The sequence below is a fragment of the Phoenix dactylifera genome, chromosome 3 (genome assembly GCF_009389715.1).
Source record: "Phoenix dactylifera cultivar Barhee BC4 chromosome 3, palm_55x_up_171113_PBpolish2nd_filt_p, whole genome shotgun sequence".
In the NCBI taxonomy this organism is placed as follows: Eukaryota; Viridiplantae; Streptophyta; class Magnoliopsida; order Arecales; family Arecaceae; genus Phoenix; species Phoenix dactylifera.
Window position 1 is genome coordinate 20265077 of NC_052394.1, and position 22065 is coordinate 20287141.

Below are 22065 nucleotides of genomic sequence, written 5' to 3' on the forward strand. Positions count from 1 at the left end.
GTATCATACATAACGTGTACGGATACAACCAAAACAATTAAAAAGCAAAACATCACGAAGGGCCCTAGGCAACTTTGTCTCTCTCATCCATAGGTGGTCCCCTGAGTGGTTGGACTGTTTTCAAGTTTCATCTAGCCAAATGGGTAACTAAAGTGGAAATTTTCTATTCTAGGGACTAATTAAAGTTCTCATTGAGCGAATTACATTTTTAGCTTGCTACCCAATGAAACCAACTGATGTCAATTACAAAATTATACCTAATGATTCCCCTAAAAACATGGATCACCTCTATTTCATGGTGAATTTTTTGATTTATGTTATGGAACCTATATGTAAGACCATATAATTCTCTTTGGTGTATGATGTGAATTCAAACACGTTCATAGTTGCATCCAGAAAAATGATCGTTGGGCAAAAAATAAATCAGTTTTTCCATCTATTGTGTTTTGCTTTCGCCACATACTGATCCATAAAATATGACATCATATGTATGTATATGCACTGAATACCCACTTTTTTTGCTAGATCTAAATATGTTAATCTGACTGCATGACATGAACCATATATTATACCCTCTTATATAGATCCTCTCATAAATGGATCCTAAAAAGACTACATGAACTTGAATATTTGGTTGAGAGAAGTGAGACAAACAGTTGCTGCTAAAATTCAATCTAGAAGGTCGCTGACGGATCCATATAAGAGAAAAAAAAATCCGATCTACACTAAACAATCTGTATACAGGGAATGAAGAAGAGCCCGAAGGTCGTCAGAGTTGATCCGGTCAAAGGCACTTTGATACTTAAGTCAAACAAGGCTATGGGGCATAGCAAAAAAGTAGAAAGAAAAAATCTAGAATAAAGTAGAGAAAGAGTAGAAAGTATCTATATATTTTATGTGCCTGGTACCTTGAGCTTTCTTTTTTAAAGAAAGAGTTCTTGCCTCATCTGAGTTGGACTCTAAAGCCGAAAGTTAGGAGGAGAGCCTTTTCTTATCTAAATCAGTTCAAGAATCTAAATCCAATTAAAATAGGTCTCTGCTGATCCTACATATTAGTTCATAATTGGATGATAGATTTAGGTCACATCACAAACCATGCAAATTTTGCCTACAAGAATGCATGCACGTGAATTTCGCCTTTTCCATATATTTTGTATCTAGGCCATGTTGAATTTTATTACAAATTTGGGATCAGAAGCTTGCATGCTGCCAATATCGTTGATCCAGGCCAGTCAAAATTGCAAGGTGCAGTCACCAGCATGTGAATCAGAATTTGCGAACTTTGACACGGGTCATGGCTTGTGGACGGACCCAACTCCTGGCAACATTCGCGGATACGTGGCCCCATTCTGCTCATAATTCATCGAATTTGGATTGTGTTCTTCACGCAAAAGAAGGATTCCCCTTCCTTCATGCGAATCCACCATTGGATCGCGCAATATCCGTTTTGAAATTTCTACGAGCCGATGAAAGAAGAAGTTCGAAGTGCTTTGATAGCTGTGCGGGGCATCATCCAACGTTTGACGTCGTGAAAGAAGAAAAATCATTCTTTGGCGCGAAAGATATAACCCGAACCATTACATCATGAGTTAACCACAGTACGTACCGATCAAATCTCAGCCGTCGATCTCTCCTTCCCTCCCCTTCCCCCCGCCTTCCAAAACCCCATTCCGCGTCTCTCCCCCACGACGCACCATGAGACCACCTCCTCCCGTCCCAAGAAAACCCTGCCGGCCCTTGTCCTGCTCCAGCGCCTTGTCCAGCTCCAGCTCCGCCGCACCGGGGCCACACCACCCCACTCAGCCGCCTGGCGCCGCTGCCTCCGCCGACGACGACATCCCCCTCCTCCGCCGCAACCTCGCCCTCCTCCTCTCCCGCCCCTTCCTCGACGCCACCCTCTGCCGGGAGACCCTCGCCCGCCTCTCCCCTTGCCGCCTTGACAGCCTCCTCCTCGATCTCCGTCCGGCGATCAAGCCCCGCCCCGCCCTCCGCTTCTTCTCCTTCGCCTCCGACCGCTGCGGCTTCCGCTTCACTTCCCGATCCTACTCCCTCCTCGTCCACGCGCTCCTTCGCTCCAACCTCGTCGCCGCCGCCCGCCTCCTCCTCATCCGCCTCATCGGCAGCGGCGCCGGCAGCAACCTACCCCTTCTCCTCGACGACCCCAGCCACCGGTTCGCCGAGGTCGTTCGCGCCGTCGCCGACACCATTTCAGCGGATGAGCCATCCTCTGGTGCGCTTGATACCCTGGTCCACGTTTGCTGCACCCAGTTCCGATCCGACGTCCCGAAGCTCGCCGTCGTGGCATTCAAGATCCTTGTCGAGCGAGGGCTTTGCCCGTCTCTCAAGACCTGCAATTTCCTTCTGGCCTCGTTAGCTAGGAGCAGTGATTGCAAGAATGCGTGCACGGTGTTTGAGGGAATGCGACAGTTTGTTTTCCCAGACGCTTACTCGTATACTCCTCTCATTGACGTCCTCTGCAAGAACCACGAGGTCGAGAAGGCGATCAAATTGTTCTCGGATATGGAAAGCTCGGGAGTTTGTCCTACAGTCGTTACTTACAATGTGCTGATCGATGGGCTCTGCAAGAAGAGGATGTTGGATGAGGCATTTAGGTTCAAGGAGAAGATGATGAGGAGCTCGGTGAATCCGAGCGTTATCACATTCAATATTCTCATCAATGGCTTGGTTAAATCCAATAGGTTTGGAGATGTGGAGTGTATCCTAAAGGAGATGGAAGAGATAGGTATTGCGCCAAATGAGTTTATTTATAATACTCTTATTGATGGGCATTGTAGGATGGGGCATTGTTCAGAGGCTTTGAGGTTAAAAAATGAGATGGTTGTGAAAGGATTGCAGCCAAATTCAGTTACTTATAATGTGCTTGTACATGGCTTGTGCATGGCAGGGGACATGGAGCAGGCTGTGTATCTCTTAGATGAGATGCTATCAAATGGAATGGAAATAAATGTTGGGCTATTTAATTCAATTATTTTCTACCTTGTTACAAATGAACTGAGATTGGACTCTGCCGTGAGGTTCTTGAGGGAGATGTTGTTGAGGAATTTAAGACCAAATGATTCTCTAATGACGTCGATGGTTAAGGAGCTATGTGAGAACGGGAAGCATCGTGAGGCAATTGATATTTGGTTAAAAATGCTAGAGAAGGGTTTTGGTGTGAACACCATGACTTCGAATGCTTTGATTCATGGGCTATGTGTGTCCGGAAACATGAAAGAGGCAGTTGGGCTTCTTAGGGCAATGCTTGAGAGGGGATTGGCTTTGGATAGGGTGACATACAATACTCTGATTTCAGGATGTTGTCAAGAAGGGAAAATGGATGAAGGGTTTAAGCTTTGGGAGGACATGACTAAAAGAGGGTTTAAGCCTGATATTATTACCTATAATACATTAATACACGGATTATGCAATTTGAGTAGGATGAAAGAGGCCATTGGGCTTCTGGATAAGCTTAAGAATGAGGGTTTGGTTCCGGATCTTTTCACATTTAGTACAATGGTAGATGGTTATTGCAAGGCTAAGGAAGTCCATAAAGCCAAAGTCTATTTGGACGAGTTGGTTAGTTGGGGTTTAGAACCAAACAGTGTCATCTATAATTCACTTATTGGTGGTTACTGTAGGGATGGTAAAATTTCAGAGGCTTTAAATCTTCTTGATGAAATGAAAAATAAAGGAATCGCACCAACTTCTGTGACTTACTCCACCATTATGCATGGTATGTGCAATGTTGGTTGTGTGGAAGAGGCTAAGAACATGATTTTGAAAATGAAAGAGGATGGTTTGGCATTGAATGTTGTAACCTATACTACACTTATTGGTGGGTATTGTAGAATAGGTCAAATGGATGAAGCATGCAAAGTGCTCGAGGAAATGAGTGCTAGTGGGTTAGCCCCGAATAAGGTTACTTACACTGTCCTGATGCGTGGGTACTGTGAAATGGCAAACTATGATGCAGCAGCTAAACTTCTAGATGAAATGCTGGATAATGGTATTGATCCAGATGCTGTCACTTATAACACATTAATGTCTGGTTTCTCGAAGGAAGGTAGAATGGAGAAGACTTTTAAGATACCTGATTGTATGACTTGAAAAGGTGTGGTGTTGGATGAGGTTTCTTAAACTACTTAACTATTACTGGATGCCAAAAGGAAGCTGCTTCCATATCCAAAGGAAGCATTATCAAGCAGGGAATTGGGCCTTAGCATGTCAAGCTCGCTTCATGGGCAACCGAACCTGAACAACTACTTTCAAAAGAAATTATATGCATCTAAGGCATGTGTTAACATGCGGTGGAGAGTTTCCCTGGGACTGCAATCCTAAGGCAAACTTGTGCTTATATTCACCAGCCATGAGCACTGAGCACTAATTCCATTTTGGAGATGGCACTCTTGAAGGTTGAGATGGTTGGCATTCATGAAGGTAGAGATGGTTGACATTCATATCTGGCTGATGATCATAGGCTGACGGGTTCTAATCTTGCCAACTGTGCTTTTTGTAGTTTGTGGTTTTATGTCACTACATTAGACGGTATACATGCATTTGATCATATTAATATAATCTCATACTGTACTCATCTTTCTTTCTAAGCATAGCTGTTTCATTCATGCTTTTCCATGTGATCTACCTTTATGCAGGCAGCTTATTGGAGAAACATGCAAAGGTACTCATTGCACATACTAAAAAACATAGCACATATTAGGTATCAAACTTGTCTCAATTTAGATGAATCCTTGTCCTAATATATTTTTTCAAGTTGTATTCCTATTTAATCTGCATATTTCCATGCCCACCCTATTGGTTTTGGGAGTAGAATACATGGCTAGTTGTTTTGCAACTGGGCAATATTCCTATTGTATGTGAGACTTGTGGATTTCCTGAAGTTGTATGAAAACCAATGCCTCTTTTCCTTGTTTTCTTTTTTATAATGATATTTCCTTTTCATTATCCAATTTTATGAATTTTGCATCTAATTCTTGCATTGGAAAGATTATATTAAAGATTGGGGTTTTGACCAATTCATTCTAATTGATTCGCAAACTTCTTCATAGTCCTGATATCACAAGATCGATTCCAACCTATCTTCCACAAGACTGTAAAATTAGGGCTGTTGGTTGGAACCAGCAGAATCTTAATCCAGTTGATTATGAAGTATGACTTAAATTCAACTTGTTATTGACCTTTATCTTCGATGTATTGATTCTTTTTGTCCGAAAAAAAAAATTGAAGCTTGGGCCCTCTACCTCACCAAGTTGCACGGTTCATATTTTTATTAAAATTGGAAATGCAATATGTTTCAAACCTAAGAATTTGTATAGAAACCATCTTAAGGGAAAAAAAAGATGTAGCTATATGTACTGACTTAAATTTATAACACAGTCAAATATCCACTGAAGACTACCATATTGTGGCAGGAAATAGTTAAGGACTTCACGAAGACATGTTGGTTCTCTTCCCATGTTAGAAAAGCAGGTACACACACATGAACCAACCTCCATCATATACTATACAGTGTCTACTTATCATGCAAGTGATCCATATCTTTTCCATCCATAATTAGGAAAACAGGTGATAAATTTGCATCACCTTTGTTCACATCAATATCATCACCTTTGTTTTACTGACCAGTTATTGGTAATCAGACACATTCTACTTAGCCATATTATAATCGACAGAAACCATTATAACTTCAACACAATAAGTGTTCGTGTTATTATTTTAATAAGATGCAGAAAAATGAATCAGTTTTTACCAGAGTGATTAATGTGACTTTTCATTATCTTCCATGTGTCATTCCCAAGAAATTTTCAAGATAAATAGAAGTCTTATCAAAATTTTAATCATGCGATTTTTTCTGCGATGTGTCTGACATTAGTATCTCTTGTAAAAATTAAATTTAAAATTGATTATCTGCAGGATATCGTTCAAGCTTAGGATTTCAATTTTGAACTCAAAGGAACCATCAGCCAAGCATCATCATCAATGTCAAAATGAGGTGTGTTCCTTTGTTATTTCATTTTATTATTTTTTTATGAAGTTACAATATGTTTGTGCTTGATTGCATGTACATGCAGCTGGTGTTCTTTCGGGGCATTTATTAGGGCAGTAAAAAAAAATCACGGTTTCACAGCTTTATAGAGATATTTCTTATGTGGTGTTATGTTGCAATTTAACTGGGAGAAAGTTTGATGGCTAGTGCTGGACGAGCAATCTAACTGAGGCCCATGATACAAACGTCAAGTGTCTAGAGGAACCTGGTCTAGAGAACTTTGGACAATTTGACACCAGGACATCTCTGTACCTTATAGATGTGCTTATGAGCATACTTATGAATATAGTGGATAATCAATTGTACGAATGCTCATATATCATAAAATTAATAAAGCCTTCACAAAATTGTTATGTTAGACTTGATTTTTGATTAGAATTGCCAAAAGTTGATGCGTAGTGGTTGTGACATAATAATTTACCAATTTTAAGTATCAAGTAATGTAAGTGTCCATTCAGTTGTCCAAAAATTGGGAGCGTGGATGCAAGACATAAAGGATATTTGCATTCAAAAATGAAAACTGCATTCTTCTGTCTTCGTTAAGATTTCTCACTTGGAGCATTTGGATCTAAAAGAAACTGAAGAAATTAGAGTTTACTTGTCTCAAGGTTTTAGTAAATATATAGTTTTAGAAAAAGACTGGAGGGCGTAGATATAGCCTTTTGTCTCTCCAAGCAGTACATTATGTTCCTCGAGAATATTATATATGGATTACTTGAATCCATCTAGCTGGCAATAATTAAGTTAAATTATCCAAGTATGATTGCAATAATACATCAGCCATTTACCATCACCTCTCAGATTTAGAACAAGATACTATATGGTTAGGATGATGTTGAATCATCTGTGGTGCTTCAAAAGTGGCTATCTGCCATCTGCGGTAATGCAAGGCTTATTTTAAGATGATATTATTCTGCCACAAAAAACCATTTCTCTCTGCATTGAGAGTGGTTCTAATCGTGCAGCTTGCTAACTGGCCTCCTTAGGACAGGTCATGGCAACTTATAGGACTGGCGTCCTCTTACTGTATGAACATGGTGAATGATAGGAGGATATAGTATTCTGGATCATTATTTCTTTTTCACAGTCATCCTGCAAAAATGAATTTGGTGCCATCTCTGTACATTGCTAGCTTTTTGGTTCACCTTGCCACGACAATCAATCTTGAAGGACATCACCTGTCGTAGATCTGTGAGCCTTCAGCTCTGGACTCAACCAAAGGTTGTAGAGTTCCATTTGATTAACTAATCTGGCATTCTTTGATGTTGTTTTACATGCTCATTATTGATCAATAAACTAACAACTATATATTTATTTTTTGTCAGTTTTTAATTCAATTTATTTGTGTAAGTTTTGAATCCTAACCTGTGACCAGTAATGAAGACATATTTGCAAGTATACTGTGAAACAAATTTGATTTTATAATTTCCTTTTGTTGCACACAAATCGACAGTTGTAACTTGATGTTGAAGTGCTGACTGGGAGTCGCTTTACCAGTCTGGGTATGCAATTCTATAATCTTTTCTAATAACACCTAAATCTGTAACTTAGTATTTGTACATCATCAGGTTGCACTTAGCTGTCATGGATTAGGATCCAAGATATGACCACTTCAACTTAGAGGGAATGCTGATGAAGCCTTGACCACTAGTATGAAAGGTTAGAACCTGGAACTGACCATGCCTTTTTTCATCTATAATCAACATTCTGCTTCATCGCATCCATCACTCCATCGGAGATCGGACTGTGAATAGTTTTTGGTGAAATCAGACCATGAATTGTTACTGCCTGCCATTGCATAGGTAAAATTGCAGTGCTTCTTTGACTCTAGTACAGTGTTTTGAAAACAAATTTATCTTGATTTCAGTGGTGTGATCACTCAGCAAGCATTAAGAAATGATTAAGGGACAAGATCAGAGATGGTGTATCTAAAGGTTCAGCTTCACATCTCATTTCTTATCTTGGCTAAACTGACACTGATATGTAATGAACCAAAAAGTTGCATGACTTGGTATAGATTGATGCTTTCATACTTCTGGATCAACCAAACGTCTTTGGATTCTTTTATCTAGCCTGCGGTCTTGAGTCCTTGGGAAGATAGTTGAATTATTGCTGAAATGCTTATCTGATAATACTTTATAGAACTGGAATTTGCTCTAAGCACTTGTACTTCTTTAAATAATTTATAGTTTGAGTTTATCATCTTTGGAACTCATGTACCATTGCCTCACACAGGTCAGCCATAGCATGCAGATAATTGGCTGACCATATATTGATTTGCTGCTATGCTCCAGACAATTTTGGTATGGGCATATTAACTGCTGCCCACATAAGCTAAAGAATAGCTAAGATGCTTGTCTAAGTTGAACGTACCTAAATTACTTCCAGATTTGAAGTGTTTTCCCCCATATAATTTTAGATTCCTAGGCCCAATAAACATGTAGCAAGTTGAAGTATTGATCTTTTGCAGAAAAAATGATGCAGCTTAGCTTCTATGCAGTTTGATGTTCTTCTATACCCACGTCTGTCTCCAAACCGATTAATAGCACCAAAGGTTTGCATTCTTATTTTGGCTCTCCAGGCTCATTTTCTGGTCCTGATGCCAGCAGGTTAGCTCAGTTTATAATTACTGATATGTAGAAAACCATTACGGCATTGCATTGTTTCTTTGTAACAGTTCCATGTCTATGTTCTATGCTTACACAATACCATCGTCCTTGCCAAAACTTCTGTAGCATGATTTGAATTCGTTGCCAAAATGTTTACCTAATACATCAGATCGTCCCATTAACAAGATTATTTAACCTAATGAGCATATGACCAAATGACCGGTGTTCATTTTTCTTGGCCATAGTTATTTTCATGGTTTGTCTTGCAATGACTTATCATATGAAATGCCTGATCAGATCAGTTAAAATAGTTAGTATGGAGATTTTAAATTTGAGTCAAAGGTGTGGTCTATTTTGGTCCGAAACCAAACCAAAATCGATCCCCGATTTTGGATTGCAGTTTGTTTCAACGGTATTGAAACCAAAGATGGCAATCAGATCGAGTTCGAGTTGGACCAGATATAGATTGGGTCGAATACATGATTAAATAAGCCAAAAATCCAATCTTAAATCTGATTATTTTATTAAACAGATTTTTTAACTCGATGTACAAGTTGAAATAAATTAAATAGGTTAAATGATTAAGCATTACCGCCCCAATTGAAATTTACTAAAACTAACAACTAATATCATTTTATATTTTATTTTAATAATTACAATAATATGGAATCATATCTTCACTATATAAACAGCCCATTTAATTTTAATTTCCAATTATTTTTTAATTAAAAAATAGATAATAAATATGATCCTTAACAAGCCTAAAACTTCGAATGAAACTTTGACTATATCATTTTATAAAGACCATCCGAAACAACTAATAATAAAAGACATCTCATAGTAATAACAACTTTTCTTATAATAGTTATGTTGTTTTAAATTGACATGCATTTAATTATAAAGCAATTGATTTTAAAATTCTTGAAAGAAATACCTAAATTTGATATATTTGTGAATTCAAATAAAAACTAAAAGAAATATGATTATATTCAGCTTTAAGAGTTCCATTTTTTGTATGTCACGAAAAGCAATACGTATATATACGTATTGAATTTCAAAAAGCAATACGTATATATACGTGATGTACAAAAACCAAATAATTTAAACTAAATACTTTAAATTACTCTAAATTCTTAAATTTTTTAACTTTTAAACTTTTTATTATGTTTTTGCGAGGGGCAAAGAAATTGTTGTCAAAATTGAAACTCCATGGAACCAGTAGAAACCGAAATTTCAAGATCTCATGATCTACCCATTGGTTTGATCCAGTATCTTTGTTAGTGCAAACGAGCTAAGTGCATTGAAACTCTCGTACTCTTAGCTAAACCCATACATAACAAGCACAGTATTTAAGCAAGACATTGAGCACCTTAACCGGATAACATAGAAGCACAAAGCATAAAACGAAAGACAAGAGCATAAAGCAAAAGTTATCCTAAAGCAAAAATTTTACAACTACAGCACACTTTGCATTCTATTCTTAAGGTACGGTCCTAGGAAAACCAAGCAAAACTTGTACAACTACAGCACACACTGCATTTTATTCTCAAGGTACAGTCCTAAGAAAACCAAGTAGGCAAGCTAGTCCTCGTTGTCCCACAAGTCGGCTGCACACCTGTATGGACCATGGGTCTTGTTCACAAATATATCTTCTCCATCCAAGACTCTCCTCTGCAACACCGAAAAGCTCATATGAGTTCCATCAAAACAGAAGCTATGTCCCAGCTAAAGAAGAGTCCCGATATTCACCTGATCCCTGATGCTACTCAGAGCCCGGAATTCTTCTTCAGGGATTTCCCATCCAAAAACCTGGATGTTTTCCTTTATTCTTTCAGCATTTGTTGATTTGGGGATGACACTGGTCCCCCTCTGGAGTGCCCATCTCACAAGGACTTGCCCCGGGGTCTTGTTAAGCTTGTTTGCTACCTATATATAGTAATTGTAGTTAAAAAAAAAAAAATCAATTGATCAAAATAATCTGCAGCAGCATCGATGCAGCAAAACTTGATGGTAATAGTAGAACAAAATGGAGATGACAAACCTCTGTAACAGTTGGATCATGTATAAGATCACGGCCATCATCCTGAGATCCAAGGGGAGAGTAGGCCTGCAAGTGTAAGACTTACTAGTCTTATGCATGTCTAAATTCTATACTTGGGAAATTTTGAAACTATAGTCAAGACACTTTTGACTTTAATTCTACTCTGTTGGACACTTGGACTTTGATTCCTGCTTTGTTTTGGTTGTTATTCCTGTCTTTGCAGCTATATATTTCTATTTGTATTGTGTTGATGTTAGTAAGACATATTAGTGCCTCTCAAGAAGATAGGCATAATTTTCTTACAGTCACATGGATCCCATTTTTCTTACAAGCCTCCAACATCTTATCATTCCTCCAACCTGGGTGCATCTCCATCTGTGCTCCAGCCCAAGGAAACATGACATTAGTCCAGTAGTAAGATAAGTGCTTCATCACTTGTAGGGCCCTGAAAAAAACATAAAAAAAAAGGAGATAACATACCTGGCACACTGAGGGCATGGTTTGTGCAATTCGGAGTAGCTTGTCAAGCTTCTTGAGTGTGAAGTTGCAGACACCAATATCCCTAACTAGTCCATCTTTCACCAGCTGTTCCATTTCTCTCCACACTCCTTCCATGTCAAAGTCTTGTACTTCTTCTGCTTCTGGTGGCTTATGTGCTCCTCCTTTCAAGTGAATGGGCCAGTGGATCTGCCACCGCCAAATATAATTAGTTCTCATGACATTTTGGAATGAACTGTAGAGTTCATTTGTAAGCCTTGGCTTGTAAACCTCATCTTAGATTAGCATCAACAAAGATAAGAACTACATGATACTAACTACCCTGCTGCTACAAAACATTCCGATGGGTCTTTTAAACTAGTCAAGGCTTGTTTAGATATTTCTACAGGATTAAACTGAAAATTCTGTAGGAATCAGGTGTGTTGGCCCATTTATCTTGCATTCTAAGAGCCTGTCTAAAACCAGCACAGGTACTAACCTTTGGACTGCAGGATTAAAAAAAAAGACCTATGATATTGATAGAGGGCCATGCTTAAATGGTCAGGCTAATACACGAATCCTACAAGATTTTCAACCTAATCCTGTAGGAATATCTAAACAAGGCCACAGTTTTATCATTATCCTAGAACTATTCACATACTATCAATGTTAACCTCTAACTATCGCCAATCCTTTAGGCACATCCAAACTGTTATCCCAACCAAGGTCTCTTCAAATTTACGTGACATAGTTTATAAACATCCGTAACTCAGATGCTGGTAGAATTAATGTATAAACTGTATATTCATGTGAGGTATAATGTGGAGCACAGTTTCAACTTGGAAAAAAAAAAGGCAGATAGATCTAAAACTTGCTAGTCTTGTTTATCAGAATTATTGAAAAATTCTCAGATTATTCTTGTTGAATTTTTTTTCCTTTGATTGAAAGGGACTCTAAATTAATTGTAGGCAATCAATTTTACTTTAAAAAATTAATTTGAAGTTGATCACATGTAATTCAAGAAACATTTCAGGAAAACAAATTAATGATGCTATTGATTGCTAGTGATGGTGGTGTTTCAGCTATTGTTTGTCATTTTTGTCTCTTTTATATTTGTTTTTCATTAGTTTAAAAGCATATTAATTGCTTAGATTCTTTGTTCTTATTGATTCTTTTCTAACTGCTGATTATCTGAATTTCTTGAGCTTTTGGTGAATTCTCCACATTTTTTTTAATTTTCAGAATCTGGGATCTTGGCCTCTAGCTGAACATTTCCCCAATGGCTAAATTTGTGCCCACAGTAGAACATAGTTTTTCTTGCCTTAAGCTAACAGAAATAATGTGGATAGCTGACAAAAAAGCCTCGTTCATTCGAAAGACTGTTTAAGTACCAGGTAGAGATCCAGGTAATCAAGTTGTAGATCCTGGAGTGTGGTCTTCAGTGCAGTTCGGACTCTATCAGGAGACAAATCTGAGCACCTGCATAGAACAGTCTGAGCTTCCTGTTTAATTTTCTTTCTGATGCTGTGATAATAAAGGTTGCCGATAGAAAGCCACAAAAAAATCCCTATTAAATCAAAAAAGAAAATCCTATAAAGAGAGCTTCATATCCATGAAAAAGTAAATTGTTGGCCATGCTGTTCAGTCTGTTGCCACTTGGATTAGCAGCCATTTATTTAAAACCAACGTAGATATCTAAACATTAGGAAAAAAACAAACAGAGAATCGCCTAAAAGTGAGTGATTGGATGATTCCATACCATATCTTGGATGTGATGAATAGGTCTTTTCTATCAATCCCTGCTTGCATAGCAGCTGCGAGGCCATGTCCCACCTGAAATTCCAGGTAGATAGATCTTGAGAAGAGCCCTGTTGTGGATCCAATCCTGGCATGAAACAAATTGAAAAGAAAAAAAAGTAAACCGGACTGTTACCTCTTCCTGAACTCCATATTCTGCCGCTGTATCGACATGTCTATATCCTGCCTGCAGTCGTCAACGGACACACGGCATGAATATTTGCTGATATATACATATGGGAGGTAAAACCATTACCTTTTGCAATGAGTTAAGGCCATAAGCTTGATTTATTCCTGTTCATGCTTTGCTTTTCTTTGTGCCTATTGAGACAGTTTTTTTCAGTTCATGTCCGGTCCATTAACAGCTCAAAAGTGGGAATATTCGAATGCATGATTGTTTATTTTTCATCTTGTTATTCACGAACAAGTAGGGGTTCAAAAAAAACATGTGATAACACTTCATCCTCCTGAACTAGTGGAACTTTTTCCCTTTTAAAAAAGAAACAAGAAAAGAAAAGATCTCAAGGGGCTATATGGATGCCCAACTATCGCTTTTTTGATGCAAATAGAGGAAGGAACCCTTCCCCCAGCTTTCGTAATGAAGGGGCCGACTATCTCTTCCATGCACCAACTGATGTATCCAAAACGAGGGCCGAGAAGATTAGTTTGCAAATGGGCCTAAATTCCAATTTGATTCTGAATCATAGGGAGTGCATGTTAAAAGAGCAATAAACGAATGCTTATGTGATACAGTAAGTAACCTCTATAAAATACTCTTAGCTTGGCTTTGGTCTTTTTTTTGTCTGATACACCAAAAATTCCACGGGGTGTGGAAGCGAGACAGATGGGGAGAGATGGAGAACCTCGGTGATGGCCGTGAAGACAGCATCAGAGGCCTTGGAACCAGACCTCCAGGTGCCGAGCCCCACCGAGGGAATGGTGTGCCCGCTTATCAGATGGAAGCACCGGGGATCCGCTTGGCCTTGCGCAGGTATCAGTTGTGCTTGTGCCATCCTATCTTCTCTTCCTCTTTCCAACTCCTCCTCCCTTAACAAAAAAAGCTAAGATAGGCTTGATGCCCTCGATGTCTTATAGATGGACAGCGCCGTATGTATGTACGCAGCTGAGAGTGGAGGGCTTTGGGAGAGTGACACCTATGCTCATGACATGACACGTAGCTTTGAGCTCTCTTGACACATTGCTAACTTTTTGGTGCATCTTGCCACGACAGCAGCAATCTAGATGGACATCACCTGACATAGGGTTGTGAGATAAAGGCTTATTGCTCCTCACTACCGACTCAGCCGGTCAAGGTTTTACCTTTTACAGTCTTATTTGATTTAACTCGTCTGTCATTCTTTTATATTCTTTTACATGAGAATTCTTGGTCAATAAACTAAGAATTAAACCACCTATTGGTTTGTGTAAGTTTTGAATCCTATTCTCTTACCAGCGAAAATATACATTCAGAGATACTGTGAAGCAAAATTTATTCGTAAATTCCTTATAGTGCATGCAAATCGACATTTGTGACTGGATGCTAATTTGAATTCCAATTCTTCCTTTAACTTCAGCCCACTGTTTGGTGCGTAGATTCCACATTTCTACTTGGCTCAGCTGAAACGAGATTGACCCTCTATGACATTCTATCCAAATTAGTGGTGTAAACACAGCAAAGCATTGCAACATAATCGAGGAACAAGATCCAAACTGGGGGTTATTTTTGCCCCAGCTGATTTAGATTCCCAGGCCCAACAAAACATAATTTAGATTCCATCCAAATTAGTGGTGTAACCTTTGCTTCCATCCAGTATTCCAGTTTGATATTCTTTCATATCCACGGCTGACTGCAAGCTGATAGGTAGCACCTAAATGGATAAGCTCTGAAATGGTCTTGTTCTTGGTGCTGCTCTCCAGGCCGTTCTGAACTTCCGATGTTAGCAGATAAGCTCAGTTTGTAATTGCTTATATGTAGCAGACCAGCAATGTATTGTGATTTTTCTTTGTAACAGTTCCTAACTTATCTTCCATGCTTGCATAATACCAGCTTTGCTGCCAAAATTTCCACGGCATTCAATTAAATTATTTTTTCTGAAATGTTTAACCTCATATCTATGATCATGATGTTGACAAAATTGTTGACCTAATGAGCATATCATCAAATGACAAGCATTCAACTCTGTTTGGCCATATCAATGATATTATCTAAGTTTGTCTTGCCATGGCTATCATATAGAATGTAAAATGCCTGCCTGACATTTCATGTCTTAGTTTGAGTGAAATAATCTTATGGATCTGTAGTTTGTGTTGCATCATCTATTAGTTTATTCCCAAGCATCCATTATTGCAAGAGTTAGCAGCATTTGAACAATCATACACCTAGGGAACCCATAATAAGCACCAGATTTTCCCCCTGTCATGATGACTTTTTTTAAAAAAAATTTGTGACCCACTTTTCTTCTTTCTCTGTCTTTCTTTCTATCTTCTTGTGTTATTCTCAAGCTTTTAATGAAATGGTGGAATTTTCATCCCTCCAATTACATAAAAAAAAGCACCAGATTCTAAAGAGATCGATAAGATCCCACATAAACAGGATAATATCGAAGCACGAAATAAACAACACTACATAAAACAAATGTTATACAATAACACTACACTAATGCATTTTATTCTTGAGGTTCAGACTGAGGAAAACTCGTCATTGTCCCACAGGTCAGCTGAAGCACGAAATAAACAACACAACATAAAGCAAATGTTATACAATAACACTATACTAATGCATTTTATTCTTAAGGTTCAGACTGAGGAAACCCAACAAAGCAAGCTAGTCCTCATTGTCCCACAGGTCAGCTGTACTCCTGTATGGGCCATGGCTCTTGTTCACAAATAGATCTTCTCCATCCACGACCCTCCTCTGCGCCACCAAAAAGCTTATATTAGTTCAATCACCACAAAAACAATGTTACAACTATAGAATAGGACCCATACTCACCTGATCCCTGATGCTGCTCAAAGCCCGAAAGTCCTCTTCAGGGATTTCAAACCCAAAAACCTGCATGTTTTCCCCTATTCTTTCAGCATTTGTCGATTTCGGTATGACACTGGTCCCCCTCTGAAGTGCCCATTTCACCAGGATTTGCCCCTGGGTCTTGTTTAGCTTGTTTGCTACCTACATAGAAATAATCGAGGGTGTAAGAAATTGAACTAATCAAGAGAATTAGCAGCATTCAAGCAGCAAAACGTAGTAGTATTACTAATAGAATAGACTGAGATGGCAAACCTTTGTAACGGTTAGATCATGGATAAGATCACGCCCATGATCCTGAGATCCAAGCGGAGAGTAAGCCTGTAAGCAGAAAACTTCAGTTCTATAAATGTCGATACTCTCATTCCTGAGAAAAATGTGATCATGGTTGGATAAATGTGACTCCGACTCTACTGGCAACTTGAACCTTGATTCCTACTCTTTTCAGTTTTTCTGACATTTCCTGTCCTAGCAACTCTATGTTCTATTTGTTTTCTGTTCATTTTAACAGGATATTTTAGTGCCTCTGAGAAATATATGCATAGTTTACTTACAGTGACTTGGATCCCGTTCTTCTTACAAGCTTCCAACATCTTATCATTCCTCCAACCAGGGTGCATCTCCATCTGTGTTCAAGCCCAGGGAACGTAACATTGGTCCGGTCGCATGATAAAGGCCTCATCACTTGTAGGATTCAGAAAAAATTAGGACTGTGTACCTGGCACACTGAAGGCTTCGTCTGTGCAATTTGGAGTAACTTGTCCAGCTTCTTGAGTGTGAAGTTGCAGACACCAATATCCCTAACAAGTCCATCTTTCACCAGCTGTTCCATTTCTCTCCACACTCCTTCCATGTCGAAGTCTAGTACTTCTCCTGCTTCTGGTGGCTTATGTGCTCCTCCTTTCAAGCGAAAGGGCCAGTGGATCTGCTACAATAAAGTACTGTTAGTTCTTGTGAGCCATATTTTAGAATGAAATACAGAGTTCACGTGCCAAACTTGCTTCTAAACCACAGTAAGAGGTACAGAGCAACACTTCCTGACCATTAAAAGCCATTCTTATGGGTTATTATTTTTCTATTCATTCTTTTTTTTCTTTTTTTGAGTGAATATCTGCTCCTTATTCTTGTCATTATCGATCTCTAACATAGTTTGTAACACTTAAATCCATGTTATCTTACGTTTTATGATCACCAAGCTGTTACCTTGAGCAAGGTGTCTTCAAATGTACTTGGCAAAAATTCTAGATTATTTGTAGTTTAGCTGCTGGTAGGAATTAATGCAAATGCAGCAGATAGCCATATACTGGATTCATGCACAAGCAATCAGTGAAGATGCTTCATTAACAATGACTCGGCCATATATCCAGACCTATAAGTCTTGTTGTCGATTATATGTTTACAATGTTTTCTGAAGTGTCGAACAATTCTTGGACTACTCTTGAATAATTTGCCATTGAGTGAGTGACTCTACTACACATAATTCACTAAATAAAATGTTGAATAGACCGGCAGTATTTCGAGAAACATTTCCAAAGTACAGATCAATGATGCTATGGCGCTGCTAGTGATGTTGGTGTTTCTGCTATTTTCCATTATTCGCCTGTCATTCTTGTTGTCTCATAATTAAAAACATGTATCATTAGATTCTGTATTTCTTTCAATTCTTTTACAACTTATAATTGTCTGAATTTCTCTTTCAATTTTGGTGAATTCTCCACGTTTTTTTTCTCTGAATTTGAGATCTTTGCCTCTTGCTGAAGTGTTCCCTAATGTTATGTTTGTGTGTGTAATGGAATGTAGTCTCTTTCTTACCTTAAGCTCATATAAGAAATATAGAGCAGTAGGACAAAAGTAAACCTAGTCATCCAAAAGACTGCTTTAATACCAGGTAAAGATCCAGGTAATCAAGTTGCAGATCCTGGAGTGTATTCTTCAATGCGACTCGGACCCTGTCAGCAGACAAATCCGTGCACCTGCACAGTGCAAAGCTTACTGCTTAGTTGCTATCTGATGCTCTCTCAAGAAAGATCACAGAATGAAACCCACCTTAAAATTCCTATAAAGAAAATTCCTTAGTCATGTCAAAAAGTTTGTAGATTGTTGACCATGCTGATCAGTCCCATTCCACTTGGAATTGTTGTCAAGTTATTTATAGCCTACTTAGATATCCAAGCATTGACCCCTTTTTCCTTTTTTGAATAGGAGAAAAGAAGAGAGCAGAGTTGTGATGAATTCATACCATAGCTTGGATGTAATGAACAGGTCTTTTCTTTCTATCCCTGCCTTCATCGCAGCTCTGAGGCCTTGTCCCACCTGAAATTCCAGGCAGCTGGTTCCTGATGGAAGTTCTCATGTGGATAGCTGAAACCTGATAGTCATGAGAGTTACTAGATAATTACCTCTTTCTCAATTCCATATTGTGATGCTGTATCCACATGTCTATAACCTGCCTGCGGTCCCAAGTGAAAATATACATGGCATGAGTATGTGCTCGGGTATGATTAAACAGGAAGCAAGACCCAATTGCCTTCTTTAATAGGTGCCTCATAAGCCTGATTTATTCCTCTCAATTATTAAGCTTGTCCTAACTAAAACTCTTTCATTTTCTCAGCTCATGCACAGTCCATAAACAGCCCAAAAGTTAGGATACTAGAATGCGCGATAGCTTGCATTTCACATTGATGTAGACATATAAGCCAGGGGAAGAAAAAAAAAAAAGAATTAAGTTTATTTCCATGTTATCTTCATTGAGAACTTTGAGGGGCAATTGCCAACTATAACAAGAGTTTTAAATACAACCTGTAGTTTGCAAACCGGCCAACCGACTGATCCCCGTCCCCTTCATATTGGATGAGGGAGATCTGAATTCAAATCTAGGTGGGACTGCCTTCTGATTATTGAATCTAGGTAATTCTAAGAGACGATATCCCCTAAGTTTTCTTTTAAAAAAACTGATAATGTATAAGAAGTGCATGTTATAAGTGCAAACATATTCTCATGTAATCTAGTATGTAATCTTAGCTGGGCTTTGGACGGATTCAATCAGATACGTGTCAGCAATTTGAAAGAGAGATAGAGAGAGGACCTCGATGATGGCGGTGGAGACGGCGTCGGAGGCCTTGGAACCAGACTTCCAGGTGCCAAGCCCCACCCGGGGGATGGTGCGGCCGCTCAACAGCTTGAAGCCCTGGTGATCCGCTTGTCCTTGCGCCGGGAGCTGGTGTGTTTGTGCCATCCTTTCTTCTTCCTCTTTTTCTCCTCGCCCAAGGGCTGGAGATTGGCTGGGCTCGACATGTTGGTTCTCTTATAGAGGGAGCTCCCCAGGCACGTATGCATGCGGCTGAGAGTGGAGAGCTGCGTGAGAGTGCCACCTATCGTCATCACATCACACCATGAGATGACACGTAGCTTGAGCTCTCTTTACACGTGTGACTTCCATGCAGGCGAGAAGACCGTTCTTCTTGGTGGGTTGCTACTTGTGGTGGGGCTTTGCCCGAGCAGTTGCCACCTTCCTTGATTGGAGGAGGCGCGGGCGCTTCAAAATCGACCTGCAAAATTGTCTCATATAATTCATATTTGTTCATTGATTATTTATTTATTGCTAGTTTTGGTGGTTATGTTTATGTTAGTCCTTTGGCGGAGCGGCTAGAGTTTTTTCATGGGCAAGTGGATGGAGCGCTTGATTCCCTTTTTCCTTTTAACTTACGCGGACGTGGCCAAGCATGCATGCACTGCATCGATGATATAATTTCTCTTAGAACATCGTTGAAGAAATTATATCCTAAACCAGATGCACTGCATCGATGGTGCATCACAGAAATAAGATGAGAGAGGGGACAATTTAAGATGAGCTGCATGGTGAATGGACATGAGAAATCTGACTGGTTTGGTGCACTCCTAACATACACATAGTTTTGAGTATGATTTGCCTTATTTTCAGCGCCCAACCCTAGTGGTTCATCAAATGGGAGATCGCAACAACAGAGGCGGTCGTTGCAGTGCCGGCCCGAGCGTTAGGCGACCAAGGCGGTCGCCTAAGGCCTCGGGCCAATGGAAGGCCTCCGGGAGGCATGACCCAAAGAAAGCAAAGGCCCCATGTAAAAACGGGAACAGGAGCTGGTTAGGAGTCTTCCCCCTTGATGGAAGGGAGGTGGAGAGTTTCCTGGCCTGCAGAGAAGCAATTTGGGAAGTTGGGGACAGTAGTTTTGTTTTGGGTGGAGAGAGAGAGAGAGAGAGGAGGAGGGATTTGGTTGGCTTGATACACGCCTGAAGCCACTCTTATCTTTCATCCCATCTCTTTTTTGGTTTTGTTTTTGGTTTTCCTTCCCTCACATTACTCCTGATCCAGCTGGGCCATCAGCAAGAAAGATAGGGGGATTGGAGATGGACTTCTTGAGTTCTTGGAGGGTGGAGATTCTTTTAATTTTCTCCTCAGGGTTTCTTCTCCCCTCTTGGGTGGTAGAGAGAGAAAAGGAGGGAGGGGGTTGAATGGCTGCTGTGCTGTGATGTTGCAGTTGCTGCTTGGGTACTCACCTGAATGGGAGATGGTGGGATGGGACTTTTATTAATTAGATGGAGTAAATTTTCCATAATGCCCCTACTTTGTCTTATAAAGAGGCGCCTTTCTGGATAAATTCTTTTCTTTACCTTGACCATGAAGTGCCACGGGATGACCTTTTCTTACCCTGCTCTTGCTTGACATGATAAACAGTATTGCCAAGCATTGTCTTAGTTATCAGTCTCATGGCCCTTTTTTTAGAGCAATTACATTTTTGTGCTTTCATTCAAAAATTATATTAAATTGGAAAAGCTTCTTATCTATCTCTGTTAAATTCATGTATCTTTGTTGAAATAGTGTACTTGATAGCTATCTATTTTCATATTATTTTTTAAATATTTTATATTTATTAAAAAAATTATTATTAAAAAAAAGAAGCCTCATTCATTGGATTCGCCTTAGGCCCCCAAATGTATCGGGCCGCCCCTGGGTCGTTGTACTATCCGAGTCTCAGTATCAGCCCCGATATCTCAACCGAGCTAGTTGCTACATCTTTGGAGGGTTCAGTGAGCTTGAAACGGCCCACTCCGAAGTCGGATATCGTGACGCCATTGTTTCTCACGCAGTGGAAGGTGCCGATCGATCACTGCTGCAGGATCTCCCACGCATATGATGGAGAAGAAATCTGGAAGATCGGTACTTACTTTCCACCTGCCCACAGCCGAATCAGACATTTGGATCACTGGTCCGCAGTACCCCACGGAACAGGCATGTACCACCGCATAGTTTTCTTCGTCAACATGGAGGCCGAATCCATGTAGAAAAGAAGCATGAGGTGGCTCCGGGAACAGGAGCTGTTCCTCAATTACAGGTTTGATTCATGAGAACTTACATTTGCTTAACAAAGTAGGAGCCCGCCTGAGGAAGCAATGGTATTGGGAGAGTGTTAAGCACGTCGAAGAGGGTTCGAAGCAAAACACACTCGGGTCATGGCCGCAGGCATCACTGGCAGGTGACGAAGCGGGCGTGCCTGAGAAAAGGCGAGTTGTCATTGTCATCGTTGTCACGAAGCAGCCGGGCAAGGGGATTTGAACAGGCGGACCACGCGAGAAGAGATAAGAGCGTTGCTTGATTTCGACGCACGCGGCACGTTTGAATCCAAAAATAGAGTGGTGCAAGGGGAGATGCTGAAGGAAATAGCTGCGGCTGCCTTTGCTTTCACCTTCCTATCCAACATGGTAAGGAAAACAAATCCAAACTAGCCCTACAGAGGAAAGGATGGAGTTCTGCAGGGTTTAAAGCTAATGGAATTATATGATGCTCACGCTTATGTGTCGAACTGATGGAAGACTTTCATTCAGTGTCAGGAAGAAACAACTTCTAAGAAATTTGGAAATATTGGAATCATCATATCCTCTAACATATCTGATTCATGACTGAAATTAAAATTAAAATCAGAAACAAATTTAAATACTAGAAGAAAGTAGGGGTTGGAGTATTTCCATCCCCTCTCTAGAATCAGCATGAGAAATTTTCCAACCAAATGGCTGAAAT

General features: G+C 39.7%; 3 protein-coding genes across 26 annotated transcripts; 1 reads left to right on the forward strand and 2 right to left on the reverse strand.

The window, feature by feature from the left end:
• Positions 1–1667: 1667 nt before the first annotated feature.
• On the forward strand, positions 1668–17312 carry LOC103714407 (pentatricopeptide repeat-containing protein At4g19440, chloroplastic). Of its 22 annotated transcripts, none has more exons than XM_026807386.2 (8): positions 1668–4545; positions 4653–4717; positions 5932–6010; positions 7932–7998; positions 8535–8673; positions 12434–13979; positions 14084–14301; positions 16627–17312. In XM_026807386.2, the coding sequence occupies exon 1, from the start codon at positions 1696–1698 to the stop codon at positions 4105–4107; it is 2412 nt and encodes an 803-aa protein (XP_026663187.2). In that variant the 5' UTR covers positions 1668–1695; the 3' UTR covers positions 4108–4545; positions 4653–4717; positions 5932–6010; positions 7932–7998; positions 8535–8673; positions 12434–13979; positions 14084–14301; positions 16627–17312. The 22 variants fall into 22 exon arrangements, with proteins under 22 accessions (XP_026663187.2, XP_026663198.2, XP_026663179.2 ...); XM_026807397.2 differs by lacking the exon at positions 14084–14301 and adding an exon at positions 7633–7723 and having other exon boundaries at positions 12434–13231; positions 16627–16827; XM_026807378.2 differs by lacking the exons at positions 14084–14301; positions 16627–17312 and adding exons at positions 5430–5487; positions 7633–7723 and having other exon boundaries at positions 12434–13790.
• LOC103714379 (aldose reductase-like) lies at positions 9971–14066 on the reverse strand. 2 transcript variants are annotated; one of them, XM_008801597.3, is made up of 9 exons: positions 13852–14066; positions 13125–13175; positions 12951–13024; positions 12583–12670; positions 11195–11401; positions 11018–11089; positions 10715–10780; positions 10423–10599; positions 9971–10344 (listed from the first exon to the last, which is right to left on the reverse strand). In XM_008801597.3, exons 1-9 carry the CDS (start codon positions 13999–14001, stop codon positions 10255–10257), a joined length of 975 nt encoding a protein of 324 aa, XP_008799819.1. In that variant the 5' UTR covers positions 14002–14066; the 3' UTR covers positions 9971–10254. The 2 variants fall into 2 exon arrangements, with proteins under 2 accessions (XP_008799819.1, XP_008799818.1); XM_008801596.3 differs by having other exon boundaries at positions 11018–11401; positions 13852–14064.
• LOC103714380 (aldose reductase) lies at positions 15587–19995 on the reverse strand. 2 transcript variants are annotated; one of them, XM_039124933.1, is made up of 9 exons: positions 19099–19995; positions 18413–18463; positions 18194–18326; positions 17899–18008; positions 16732–16938; positions 16568–16639; positions 16269–16334; positions 15981–16157; positions 15587–15902 (listed from the first exon to the last, which is right to left on the reverse strand). In XM_039124933.1, the coding sequence occupies exons 1-9, from the start codon at positions 19246–19248 to the stop codon at positions 15813–15815; spliced, it is 1056 nt and encodes a 351-aa protein (XP_038980861.1). In that variant the 5' UTR covers positions 19249–19995; the 3' UTR covers positions 15587–15812. The 2 variants fall into 2 exon arrangements, with proteins under 2 accessions (XP_038980861.1, XP_008799821.1); XM_008801599.4 differs by having other exon boundaries at positions 17899–17986; positions 18253–18326; positions 19099–19993.
• Positions 19996–22065: the final 2070 nt, after the last annotated feature.

Bases quoted from the DNA above. Each gene is read 5' to 3' on its own strand.
- LOC103714379 (XM_008801596.3), bottom strand. From the start codon at position 14,001: ATGGCACAAGCACAACTGATACCTGCGCAAGGCCAAGCGGATCCCCGG. The intron at 13,025-13,124 runs GTAACAGTCCGG...CTGGAATTTCAG, and splicing joins AATATGGAGTTCAGGAAGAG to GTGGGACATGGCCTCGCAGC. The intron at 10,600-10,714 runs GTTTGTCATCTC...TACTATATATAG, and splicing joins ATGATCCAACTGTTACAGAG to GTAGCAAACAAGCTTAACAA.
- LOC103714380 (XM_039124933.1), bottom strand. From the start codon at position 19,248: ATGGCACAAACACACCAGCTCCCGGCGCAAGGACAAGCGGATCACCAG. The intron at 18,009-18,193 runs GTCAATGCTTGG...ATAGCAACTAAG, and splicing joins ATTCAAAAAAGGAAAAAGGG to CAGTAAGCTTTGCACTGTGC. The intron at 16,939-17,898 runs GTATTAAAGCAG...TTATTGTAGCAG, and splicing joins ATTACCTGGATCTTTACCTG to ATCCACTGGCCCTTTCGCTT.
- LOC103714407 (XM_026807386.2), top strand. From the start codon at position 1,696: ATGAGACCACCTCCTCCCGTCCCAAGAAAACCCTGCCGGCCCTTGTCC.